General features: G+C 41.7%; 1 protein-coding gene across 8 annotated transcripts in view; it reads left to right on the top strand.

Moving 5' to 3' along the window:
- Positions 1-13,883, top strand: part of Sv (paired box protein shaven) — a 201,834-nt gene that overhangs the window by 152,974 nt on the left and 34,977 nt on the right. For 7 of the 8 annotated variants that reach the window (XM_076431405.1, XM_076431408.1, XM_076431404.1 and 4 more), the window contains exon 4: positions 8,615-8,780. In XM_076431405.1, coding sequence (XP_076287520.1) covers positions 8,615-8,780 — 166 coding nt within the window. Of the gene's footprint in view, positions 1-442; positions 578-8,614; positions 8,781-13,883 lie in introns of those variants that run through there. The other variant, XM_076431409.1, reaches the window with a different exon arrangement.

The following is a 13,883-nucleotide window of genomic DNA, read 5'->3' as shown; positions in this document are numbered from 1 at the left end:
ACCAAATCCCGCGAACAGTGAACAGTGTCGATAATTCTTCCTTTCGAGACTGACAACGCCGAGCTGCTTAGATCCTGGGGACTGTTCCGATTCCTAGAGGAAGCATGAGGAATCCCGTGGACCCTGTCCGCGCGTCTCGATCCGATTACTATGTGGATAACGTGCGAAAGTGAGTCGTGAGTAGTCGAGAGTGATGTGTGCCGTGAGAGCAGGCCCAGGATTCTAGGTGTCCCATAGATAGCTCCTCCGGGTTCCCGATTCACGGAGATGAAGAGACGGTCGACGACCGGGTGCTCGAAGCCACCCGTCGTCCGGCACAAAGACGTTCCTGATGACAGTCATTGTACCGCGTCGCCATAGACGTCAGCTAGAAAGAGACGTGAACCACTTTCTGGAACCGTGTAGAAGGTGTTCATCGGCGGTCAATAGGACTGGCCGGCTCTCTCGAAAATATTCGGAATCTGTGCGGCGGGAGGAACCACCTGGATTCGCACAGCCGACGGCCGTCGGCGAGGATCAGCGATGGACCTCAGCACTGCCTATCGATACAATCAGAATATGATGGAATATTACACCTGTAAGCCCTTCAAACCTTCGCACAATCGTTTTATCGGCTCTCCGAATTTTCTAAATAATCTCGAATTTGCGTCTCTGCCGAATTCTTTGCACTGCCGGGGTCTGCTAGATATCGCTATACTATCATTCGAAACAGTGGTAACCTTTTGAAATTTTTACTGAACACTCGTTTCGTATTTTTATACTTGGCTCGTCGACACATTATTCCGTTTCATAGGGAATCGATTCGATCTATTGAGAAATATGACAACCAGTCTGCGGATTTTATGCATTTATGATCGAATAGAAAATAGTGAAAGTATATTGGGCACTCATTGCAATTATTACGGAAAGAAACAAATGCCTGTGTAGCCTCTGTGCTCTGCAATTAATCCGGATTGTTTTTATTTCGCGTGTGAACGTCCGCAGTCTAATGATAGTCCCACTCCGCGAAGGGTTAATTAATTGCTAGAAGTGTGGCGATATTGAAAAATATGGGAATGTAAATGTTGTAGATTAGATGAAGTGCAGAGTTGGGCAAAAATATTATTTCAATAAAAATTTCGAATGAAGGGGATTTTCTCCAAGTGGGTTTCAAACCCACTTTATTCGAAGTTTTTATTTAAATATAGTTTATCTTTCACTTTTCCCAACTCTGATAAAGTGTTAGAGTGCTTCAAAGCGGCTCCGAGTGCTTCAAAACGGCTTCAAAGCAAGCTTCGAGTGCTTCAAAACGGCTCCAAAGCGGCTCCGAGTGCGAGATGTCGAGCTTGCCGCCGTCCAAAACTCGTACACAGTTGTCTTCCTTCGGTCACAGCTGATTCGCGACGTGAAAGACATTGATACAATTCTCGCCGACCACATTCGCCCGAAAAGCCACAATTATCGCTCGCGGCGCACTCCGAACGCCTCAAATCGATTGTACCGTGTCGAACGGGGTTGATCCGCGGCGGTACATTCTGCAACTGGTTGACGGGAATTTTTTCGCTCGCGCAAGGAGTTTTTGCAACGTCGGGGGATATCGAGCAGTCGGATAATGGGGTTCCGTGCGGCGACTGATGAAGAACGAGAAGCGAAACAATTCGCTCATTTCCCCTCCGTGGAGGATCGTGAGAGCGGGCTCTCTCGGTGCCGCGCCGTGAAGATCGATTTCTCTCACACTTTTCTGCCAATCAACCGGAGCGTTGAATAGATAGGAAAGTCGATCGTCCGGAGACAAATCTGCATTGTCCGACAAACTAGTCCGCCACCGGCAAGAAACGCGACGACCTTCATTCGCAGTTCGATCCGGTAGCGGTACCGTGACTCGAGGAAAAACCGAAACCGCAACGGTGGCAAGCCTCTCTCTCTCTCTCTCTCTCGCTCTCTTACTCTCCATCACTTGCCTAAATTCGCAGTGAAACTCGCCGGAGATTTTCCGTTGAAAAACAGACGCGGTCCTCCGCACTTTCGTTCTCTTTCACTTTCTTTTTGCCGCCGAGCAAAAAGCATCCTCGCGGTGAAATTTCCGCTGTCGAATAATAGTCCCCGTCCACCAAGGGCTAATCTATTGCTGGAAACTGGAAAACGTGGAAAATGAATATTGGAAAGTATCGGATAAAATGTTCGAGTGCTTCGAAGCGGCTTCTTTCGGACACAGCTGATTTTAAAATTCGCGGTAATTATCAGAAAGAATCTGCGACACGTCCGAGCTTCCTGGGTACCGGCTCTCCATCTAATTATGGGAGCCGACTGTATTAATTAGGCGGATCTGACGTATTAGAGTAGCAACGATCGAAACCGCCACGCGTCCCGCACGCTCGTTTACGACCGCCGACGCGGTCCCGCTCGGACTAATGGGACGATAATAATTATGATACATTAACAAGAATGGCGCGGTCACCGGGTGCAACGTAGTTGAATCGTTTTGCAACCGGGCACGTCAATCCCTCTCCCGGAATGCACGAAATTACCGGCGAAATTGGCGCAATTGAACGCCGGCGGACCCGCTCGAACGTTTTAAATGGACGCACCGGCGATTTATGACGGGGACGGTCCGCGTTTCCGATGGTAGCCTGATTTTCTGGATGTTTAATTGCTGAAAATCACCGCAACAAGCCTATTTTTATGTCTTGTTGCGCTGCGATTACTAGACTGCGGATTTTATGCATTTATAAGAAAAATGAGTAGCCGTTACTTGGGAAAGTAATCACATTAGATGGATTTAAAATTACTTTCATATTATTTTCCACCTGTTGTATACAGTTACTCGAATTAATATTCGGACGCTCTAAAAAAGACGATAACTTTTTTAATATTGTACAATACGATTTGAACTTTTTTGGGAAGCTAGAGCAATTAGTTTATTGCAGGATGCGATAAATAATTTTTCATATATTTTTCATATCATTCATATATTGACATATTCAGTTTTCAAAATTTTTCAACAATTTGCAATTTCATCTACTCAATTTTTCTATAAATACATGAAGATCCGTAGTCTAGTGATTACTGAATCCTATTACGATGATCAAAGAAGTGAAATTTTCATTTTCTACCTTCCAACCACCAGAATCGAAGATTTTTCAATCTGAGACCTTTTTGGAGAGTGGTTAGAAAATAGTGAAAGATGGTAACCTGATTTCCTAGATGTTTTATTGCGGAAAATCACCGCAACAAGCCTATTTTTATGTCCAGTTGCACTGTGATTACTAGACTGCGGATCTTTATGCAAATTAAAATTGTCTGCAGTCTGCATCGATTGCAAGAAGTTATTTCTTCCCTTAATGATTTTAATGGAGGAGAAATCATATATTGACATCTTTAATTTTTAAAATTTTTCTACAATTTTCAATTTCATTTACTCAATTCTCCTATAAATGCATGAAGATCCGCAGTCTAGTGATTACTGAATCCTATTACGTTAATCAAAGAAGTGATTTCTCCAAATTGGATCTTCCAACCACCAGAATCGAAGATTTTTCAATGTGAGACCTTTTTGGAGAGTAGTTAGAAAATAGTGAAAGATGGTAGCCTAATTTTCTTGTTCTTTTTTGCTGAAAATCACCGTAGCAAGTCCATTTTTATTTCTTGTTGCACTGTGGTTACTAGACTGCGGATCTTTATGCAACATAAAATTGTCTGCAGTCTGCATCGATTGCAAGAAGTTATTTCTTCCCTGATTTTAATGGAGGAGAAATCATATATATTGACAACTTTAATTTTTTTAATTTTTCAACAATTTTCAATTTTATCTACTCAATTTTCCTATGAATGCATGAAGAACCGCAGTGTAGTGATTACTAAATCCTATTACGTTAATCAAAGAAGTGATTTTTCCAAATTGGATCTTCCAACCACCAGAATCGAAGATTTTTCAATCTGAGACCTTTTTGGAGAGTAGTTAGAAAATAGTGAAAGATGGTAGCCTAATTTTCTTGTTCTTTTTTGCTGAAAATCACCGCAGCAAGTCCATTTTTATGTCTTATTCACTAGACTGCGGATCTTTATGCAAAATAAAAATTGTCTGCAGTCTGCATCGATTGCAAGAAGTTATTTCTTCCCTGATTTTAATGGAGGAGAAATCACATATATTGACATCTTTAATTTTAAAAATTGTTCAACAATTTTCAATTTTATCTATTCAATTTTCCTATAAATGCATGAAGAACCGCAGTGTAGTGATTACTGAATCCTATTACGTTAATCAAAGAAGTGAAATGATCAACGATTGCTAGCAACAAATTCCGGGAAACAAGTAGAACAGGGTCGAATTTATCCTCGATTTTTCAAACCGGCGGAGTAATAAAGCCCGTCGTGTGCCGGGGCAATACGTAACGCGCCGGATCGTAATGTAATACAGAAACAAAGCTGCAGAAGAAATATCGAGTGACTGCACGCGGGGAATCTATATCAAAGTTTTCTTGGCTACTGATGTTCGTTGGTATATTCTCGCTATCCCGTATGATCCCCTTCTTTTTCGCATCAGAAACACCGTGTTGGTCTTCCTCAGGGTGGGAGTTTCCCATCCGCCGGAAACTGGAACGCTGTCGAATAAATTCGCCGCGGTGTTTCGCTCGAATGACGCGCGCGCGATTAACAAATCCGCGATTTCTAATTGCTGACAGTCGATTGTCTTCGACCGCGAATAAAATCGTAGCGGTACGTCGCGGATTTTCCGTAATAATCCACCGCGAATGAAATCCTTCTTTTCGTCGTCTTTATTAGATTGCGAGAATTTAGAAGCTGTATTATTCGCAAGTGAGATTGTTGTTTGTGTAGTTGAGAAGATTTTTTCTCCTGTTGGTAAATGTTATCGTTCAGAGAAAATCATTTCGATCACTTATAACTAGACTGCGGATTTTATGCATTTATGACAGAAATGGGTACGTACAATTTAAAACAGTGGAGGTATTAAAGCGATTTAAGGCCACCAGTGTATTTGTTTCACCTGAACATGATAATCAAAAGAAGAATAGAAATTTTTATTTGGGTTCTGTGTCTTGCAAGCAATGGAGACATTTTTTATTTTGCATAAAGATCCGCAGTCTACTTATGACACAGTTGTCGATAAGAGGAATTTATTTCGATCGCTAATAACAGTTATGGTTGAGACAAATTCATTTCGATCACTTATAACAGCTATCGTTGAAAGAAGTTCATTTCGATCGCCGATAACAGTTATCGATGAAGCAAATTTGTAACAGTTATTATTAAATATTACAACTTTCAAATGGCAGACAATCAATTATTTCATAAGTTATTTATTCGTAAAATTAATTGCTACAATCAAAATTTAATGTGACAAACAAAACCAGATTTTGTGTTGTTCTTATGGTTTGTTCATTCGTCTTGTTGTACGAAACTTTCTCAATGAATTTCACAGGCTTGCTCCATCCGAAAAGGAGTAGACAACTCAGTAATTAAACAAGCAACAATCTCTCATGAACAAGTGAAAAGAAATTCGACAGTCGATAACTATTATGAGCGGTCGAAATAAATTTCTCTCATCGATAACTGCTTTGAGCAATCGAAACAGTTTTTTTTCGATAACAGTTATCGAGGAGGATACAATTTTTGGACACTAATAACTGTTATTTGTGTAACCAAAAAGTATAAAAATCAATATTTTTCTAATCATTTTGTTCTTCGAATTTTTTTCTTTGCATTTTGTGTACATTATCTTAAATTTCAGTAATAATCAACTTTTTATCAATGATTTTTATCGTAGAAAATTTTAGAATAACTGTTATTTTTGGTCGTCGATTCTAGGATCGACGAGGAGAAGAAATTAGTATTTGTTCCGAGTCCCCGGTCGTCAAGCCCCGTGTCGAATGTTTGTTTCGTTAAACGAATCGGTTCGATTCCGCGGGGTTTTTATGCACGCTGTTTGGCAGTGAACGCATTAATGGATATCGTAAATGAAAACCGTGGCATCCCGGAAGTGGGTTCATGCCAGATCGCCTAGCCAGGTCATCTTATTTTACATTGTTGTTCTTGCTGTCGTTGAAATCGCAACGAATTAGGAAAGAGTCGTGTGGCTTTCTCTGTCGTGAAACCGAATCGAATCGGCGATGCACAGTTCGATCCGGAAACGATCGCTCCTTCGATCGATACGCGCATCCAATCGGCGGATAAATAAGTCTGTCGTGGGAAAGACTTGCGAAAATAAAATTAAATAGGAATCAAATAAAAATGTTACTTGAAATGCTTTAAAATTGTTAATAATTCAACTCGTTGTGTGCGTAGGAAGCAGTCCGAAAAATTCTATAAAATAAAATAAACAAAGAAAAATTGAAAAATGACTCACAATTCCTACAAGAATCTCTCTACGATTGTAATCGAATTTTCTACACTCGATTCATTAACATTGACACTTTCGCCGCTGAATAAAAATGTTTGAAAAAAATGTTCGATCAAATAAAAATAAAATAAAAGTAAAATAGAAATCAAATAAAAATACTACTGCAAATTGTTAATTTAGCACGTGGTGTGTCTAGACAAAAGCGCCAAAAGTTCGATAAAATCATCATTATCACATAGAAATTACAATAGCTGGAAGAATGTGTCTGAAAATGTTGTAAACAAATTTGCTGGGACATTCCCACGAAGGTTCGAGAGCGGACCGAAACAATGGCGGCTAATTACCGTGATGATCCGGCCATTCGGATCAGAAGTTTCATTGTCAATGTCTTTTTTTCTCCATCGTGGACGTATCGCATTGCGATCTCTCGGTTGGTCCGTCGCGTCGGCAAGACAATGAGGGATCCGCGATCATTACTAGAAACGATACTCGCTTTCCGGTCGCAAATCAATTCGGTCTCGCGTTTATGGTCGCATCCCCGTGGCGCGGCCGGTAGTCAGGGGGATACTCGGTTGGGAATCATGGTGGCTCTGCCACCGGCAAAAGCACCATGACTAGCCTGCTCGCACACACGCCGTCACGCCTGCCTGACCACAACTATACGAGAGCTCTGAATCCAGGCTGGACCACCCCCGGGCCGAATTCAGAGCTACTAGTGCTACGAATTGTCGTGCCCGTTCCTTTGCCGACCACTGCGTCAACGAACCTTATTACTGGCCAACTATACTCCACTAGAATCTTCCCTGACACAAGTACTCCTCTGGAATAATTTTCTGTCCATTCAAATTCGAAATTTATGTAGACTTTACCAGGAAGAAGCATGAAAATGTCCCAAAAATATTGTGCTTGAAAGAAATGATTCTTCAGGGTATTTGAAACAATTTTTTCCTTTGCGAAAATCTTCTCCGCGGCTTCGTTTACGAGTTATTAACAAAAACCAATTAGACCACGCCTACTGCGAACATTGGCCCCGCCACAGCGCTCTAATTGGTCCGTGTTTTTCGCTAATAACTCAGCAGCGAAGCGGTGGAGAAGATTTCCGCAAAGGAAAAAGTTGTTTGAAATGACCTGAAGATTCACCCCTTTCAAGTACAATATTCTTGTGGATATTATACATTTGCGAAGGTGTGTGCATCACTATGATCTGCATTATGTTTACGGAAGATGTTGACTGAGAGGAAAGACAGACGAGAGGGGGATGAATCGAAGGCTTCATTTAGGAGTTATTAACAAAAACCAATCAGGCCACGCCTACTGCGAACATTGGCCCCGCCACAGCGCTCTAATTGGTCCGTGTTTTTCGCTAATAACTCAGCAGCGAAGCGGTGGAGAAGATTTCCGCAAAGGAAAAAGTTGTTTGAAATGACCTGAAGATTCACCCCTTTCAAGTACAATATTCTCGTGGATTTTATACATTTGCGAAGGTGTGCACATCACTCTAATACTGCATTATGTTTACGGAAGACTTTAGTTTATGTTGACTGAGAGGAAAGACAGACAAGAGGGGGTTGGATCCCAGGCTTCGTTAGGGTGTTAGAAACAACGTCGATCATCGAATCATCGACGCACTGGCACGAACACGAGGACATATGTCGTGGTCCAGAACACCCTCCATTACGATATTAGATAGAACTGATCGAGTTAGGCTTTAATGCGCGAAAATAAACGACACGCTGCTCGAGAAAATTGGGCGATGATGGGGTGAGGCTGAATGATGCGAAACACACTTCCATTATCATCTCGGTGCACTTGTTCAGGTCTAATTAAGAACACTATAAAATATTGCTGAACACTAACAGCGATTCCGTATTATTTTATAGATTTATTATTATTATGCACTTATTATTTGTGTTAAAAGTAAAAAATAAATCGCTCGGATGATTTCCTACAAATGAACTCGAGAAAAATTCAGGCAATTCGAGGTCTAGCACATCGATGGTACGAAGTGAGGGGGCGGGGGTTGCAGTGAAAGTATCAAGAAATTCGGGGAAAGAGCCGAAACGGTTAATCGTCCGAAGTAGTTTCGCGAAAGTTGCGTGGAAGCGACGGCGGGGGGGGGTCGGGATCCACGCGACCGAATCACGATTTCGCGATTTCACGGCGGAAGATCGTCGCTCGAGTATCTCGCCCTCTCCCTGTAGAAATGCTCTCTCTCTCTCTCTCACTCTCAGAGTTCTCTCTCTCTTGGCTAATGCACTATCGATTTCCATTTTCCAGGCCACGGTGGAGTTAACCAGCTCGGCGGCGTCTTCGTGAACGGAAGGCCCCTACCGGATGTAGTCAGGCAAAGGATCGTCGAGCTAGCGCACAGTGGCGTCCGACCGTGCGACATTTCCAGACAACTCAGGGTATCTCACGGCTGTGTATCCAAGATACTGTCGAGGTGAGTACCGACACCGTTCCGGCGCCATCCAGGTCTCCGCCGTATCCGTTACAACCGCAACCCCTGGTGATGTCTCCTTCGTCCGACGGCAACAGCCTCGCTTGCTCTTTTCCCTTTTTCTACCTACCTTCTCCCATCGTTTGGCGCTCCAACGATTTCCGCGATTGATTTGCTCTTAGGCCACCTCGGTACACATTTAAATCCTCATCGGCAAGATCATCCTAGGCGCCAGCTTCATTTTTAACGTTAACCCCTTAATCCCTGACTCATTGAGTCAGAATCCTGGAGAAGATTTTAACGAAGTCCAACAAATATGAATGTTATGCTCTTCTTTTTCGATGAAGTGAAATTTGATACGTTTCTAAGCAATATTTAATCCACCCTTTCACCATATTTCATCAACCCTTTGCAATCGGAGCTGTTATTATGCATTTATGACAAAAATGGGCAAGTACCATTTAAAGCAGTGTACATGTTAAAAATATTCAAGGACACCGAGGTATTAGTTTCAGTTTAATAGGATGAGTAAAAGAAGAATACCATTTTTATCTGGTTCCTTGCAATCAATGCGAACATTTTTTATTTTGCATGAAGATCCGCGCAGTCTATTGGTTAGATACCAAGTAAAGAATTAGTCGCCCCTCGAATAAAATCAATATTTAAGCATCAACTCTTTGCAGTCGGAGCTGTTTTAAGTTGAAAATTAAGTATTTCTTCCTGACTAGAATAATTTCTTCGTATATGATTTTTTATTTCGTTTTATAATATTATTATAAATGTGTAATCGTTGATTAGACACCGACATATTTAAGAATGAGTCGCCCCTCGAATAAAATCAATATTTAAGCATCAACTCTTTGCAGTCGGAGCAATTTTAAGTTAAAAATTATGTACTTCTTCCTGACTAGAATAATTTCTTCGTATATGATTTTTTATTTCGTTTTATAATATTATTATAAATGTAATCGTTGATTAGACACCGACATATTTAAGAATGAGTCGCCCCTCGACTCTAATCAATATTTTATTTTATTAAGCATCAACCCTTTGTGTCAAAATTATTATTAACACAGAACATGAAAAAAAAATTTATCGAATCATGTTCTGCGAAAGAGTCTCTGCAATTTGGATAATTTTCAAACGAACAATCCGCTCAATTTTAATTGGGAAGAAACTACAGGTGATTGCTTCGGTTAAAAAAATTTGTCCAATCAACGGTGTTTGAAACGATGCTGGAAATTGTTCGTCGCGAGAGACCGGGAGCTTCTCAAGTTCAGTGGCGACCTCCCCTAAATTCTCGGAAGAATCGTTTCACCCTCGGGGTCATCTAAATCACCGATTCGAGACGAAAATCCGTGACGCGGAAGCGCGAATGATTTAGTGGAAGATCAAGCTCCTTGCCAAACGTAACACCGTAATTTCCGTGAGCGGCGGCGGCGGCGGCGCGCGCGCGCGTTCGGCAGAGTGGTCGAGGCAATCGGGGTGGCAAGAAAAGAAGAGCACAAAGAAAACCAGAAAGAGAGAAGAAGTGTTCTCTCTCGACGCGGACAAAAAAGGAGACTATTCCTGGCCCCGGGAGTGATTTAATTAAAGACGCTGTTAGGACCACGGAGGCGAACGAAGCAAACGAATGCTCCGGGACCCCGGGATATACGAAAACTGCGACGCCGGAAGGAAGGAACCACCCTTCTTCCTCCCATGGCAGGGGGTGCCACCGGGTGCGACGATATGCGGTTTCCATGTTTTTTCCAGCCCTCCACCCCGCGTTACATAACGGGTGGCCTCGTGCCGTTTTGATGGCCTGAATGTCATACGTCCCCGCGTACGTCCCGCGCCGCTCGAATATCATTGTCATACGATGCACACTTTCACGAACTGCCCCGATCCATTATAGAACCGGCGGATTATTTACTACTTTGCTGCGAGCAGAATCGAGGGGCCTCCATTATTTTCCAGGATGACGTCCAGTCGGAAGATTGTTATTCAGATTCGCTTCTTTTGCAAGTCGGGACTCCTTTAAACAGCACACTGATATTGCGCAAACCCTTACGCGTCGAAAAATATTTTGTTTTCTACCCTTCAGTTGTGAGAGCTAGGGAAATGTGATGGTCCGGCTGGTAAAGAGAAAATAGTCTATCGGATCACGCCTAATTTAATTTTGGTATTTGAAAATGCTCAGATTCGGAAATGATGACCCGCGCAATCCATTCCAAGGGAAACAGGCTGTAATCGAACGCGAAGCTTCAAGGATTTTACTGTAATTCGACGGTCTGACGATTTACGGCGGCAGGATATTAACAGCAATGTGTTATGAACAGAAATTAACAGTTCTATTAATTGCCGCATTTATTTTCGCATGAATTTACAACCTGATCGACAATTTGTGCTCATGTGCTTTTATGCACTAACTTCAATAGTAAAATTGTGAGTCATTTAACAATTTTTCGGGAGGTTGAAAATAATTAATTAATGTTTGTAAATTTGCATAAATGTATAACAAAAATGAGTAGATATAATACTGGAAAATTATTCACGGTGGAGTGACAATTTTACTGTTGTAGTCAATTTTGATTTTGCATAAACATCTCCAGGTTATTCACATAGTTTTTCTTTTTGGTTATAACAGTTATGCACTAACTGCAATAGTAAAATTGTCAGTCCTCCTTTAACAATTTTTCGGAAGGTTAAAAATAATTAATTAACGTTTTTAAATTTACGTAAATGTATAACAATAATGAGTAGATATAATACTGGAGAATTATTCAAAGTGGAGTGAGAATTTTCCTGTTGCAGTCAATTTTGATTTTGCATAAACATCTCTAGGTTATTCACATAGTTACATAGTAATTTATTCACGTAGTAAATTTATGTATATTAATAATTATTGCGAACAAGCCAATGAACGACTTTTTAACGACTTTCTAACGACTTTTTTAACGTCTCTTTAAACAAGCTACCGAGTACTCCGTGGCCAAGAAGCTGCTGATTGTTCCGATCATCGAGCCCCCCGTCACAAACGAGTACATTGTCCCTATTGGAGCTTTACAACCGTTAAGTTTACAACCCGAAAAAGCGAAACTGTGTCGAAAACGGCGCGATACATCGACGACGAGACGCCGTTAACGCCGCCGCGAGCTTTACGCAGTCACGCGTCGCTGACACGTAGCGACGGAGCGCGCTTCTTCGCGGAATCGCGACGATTCCGGCACGCGGCTCTTGAACGACGCGACGGCGGATGCGAACGATTCCAGCGAGTTCGTAAACTCGTGAAAGACAGCGCTGAAAGACCCTTCGAACGATGTCGAAACCTTCCTCGGCCCTACGCAAGCACAGAGAGAGTGCCTTTTTGGAAAGAAGTTTAGGGGAGCGTCCGGAGAATAGCTGAGCCTTTGCCTTTGTTCCATGTGGGATCGCGTTTGGATCTCTCGTTTCTAATTCTTCCGTCTTCGGAGGCAGTGGCAAACTTCTTGCAAAAACTTCCTGGAGAAATTTAAACTGCCTACCGATGCCCCGTTCGTTAATTTTAACGAAAAAATTCAACACCTTTTTCTAGGTCTGCGCCAGTGGATCTTCATGCAAAAGATTACATTTAAGATTACAAATCCATTGCATTGTCACAGATCTGAAAGGAAAATGTTAGATAGAAAAAAAGAGAGAGAAATTTTCTTTTTACAAAATATTGGGTTGGCAAGAATTTTAGGATGAAATAAAACCCAATTTTGGGAGAACTTTGAAGTTTTATGTGCGCGGAATTATGAAGCTACTAGAAAGATGGCGGAAGATCATCGAACAAGATGGAAAATATCTTACTGATTAAAGTTGATTGCTTGAATAGAAAAATTGGGTTTTATTTATATAATACCGAAATTACTTTCTTGCCAACCCAATACAAATTGCAAAGATTAGAAAATGATATACAGTGTCCAGGCTGGAGGAGGCCACCTAAATATCTCCTTTATTTTTAATGACAAAAAAGGTATTTATGGCATAATTTAAATGGTATCGAAGGAGGAATATCATAGCAGACCCATTTCTTTTGTCCGGTTATTTTTTCATAGTTTTTTCAAGCTCGTCGTTATTTTTTTTACCGGAATACTGATTTTTTTTTAGTCCATCTTATAGCGGTTGAAAAAATACATTCGAATATGCTTAAGTCATTAACAAGATGGAATAAAAATAATAAGTTTTCTCGATAAAAAATGACCATGAGAAACAATTAAAAAATGACCGAACAAAATAAATTGTTCTTCTATGATATTCCTCCTCCGATACCATTTAAATTGTGCCATAAATGTTCTTTTTGTGCCATTAAAAATAAAGGAGACATTTAGGTGGCCTCCTTCAGCTGAGACACCCTGTACATCGAAGTCCCGAAATTCCACCGTGATTCCCGATCGGCAAATGATCAATAAAAATGACAGACACGAGCCGTATTATAACTGCTACGACTCGGGCGTATTGGTTCGGCCGTCGGCGAGCCGATTTCAGTATCGGTCCCGTTTAAACTCGAAATTAATGCACCGCTGTATGAACGACGCGACGATCAATTTTAAAAATCGCGCGCGCGGGTTAATGGCCATGGCGGAGCACGGGGGCGGAACAATGGGGGCGAAATATCACGAGCATCGACATGTGGACCGGGAATATGGGGTTTTACGGCAGATATGCTCGTAATCATTTCGGGGTGACACGGCCTGTTCAAGGAAACCCTTCTGCTTTCGGTTGCGGGTTCGATTTTTTCCCCGTTCGGACCATTACGTCGCTATATTGTCGAACGGTGCATTGTTCACGGCTGGTGACATAATTGAACTGCAGTTTCGCTACGATTCGGGAAGCTATTTGCTGCGAACGCAATAAAAATCATGTATACTTTGTTAGAATCTGTGTGGCGGTGCCCCCCTCTTGACATTCGGAAAATCTATGACGTTCTCTATTTTCTAGTTCCCAACCCGACTTGGCCCGATTTCGACGCGTATCACGAATTTACCCATATTCGGGATAAATATCCGACCCGACCCGAACCCGAATTTCCGGGGTACCCGTCCGCCGCACAGTGGGCCAGAAACCGATCTTTTTGGACAAAAATCTGCCGACAACTCAGTT

The sequence above is a fragment of the Lasioglossum baleicum genome, chromosome 10, assembly GCF_051020765.1.
Source record: "Lasioglossum baleicum chromosome 10, iyLasBale1, whole genome shotgun sequence".
In the NCBI taxonomy this organism is placed as follows: domain Eukaryota; kingdom Metazoa; phylum Arthropoda; class Insecta; order Hymenoptera; family Halictidae; genus Lasioglossum; species Lasioglossum baleicum.
This window is presented reverse-complemented; position numbering and strand designations above follow the sequence as displayed.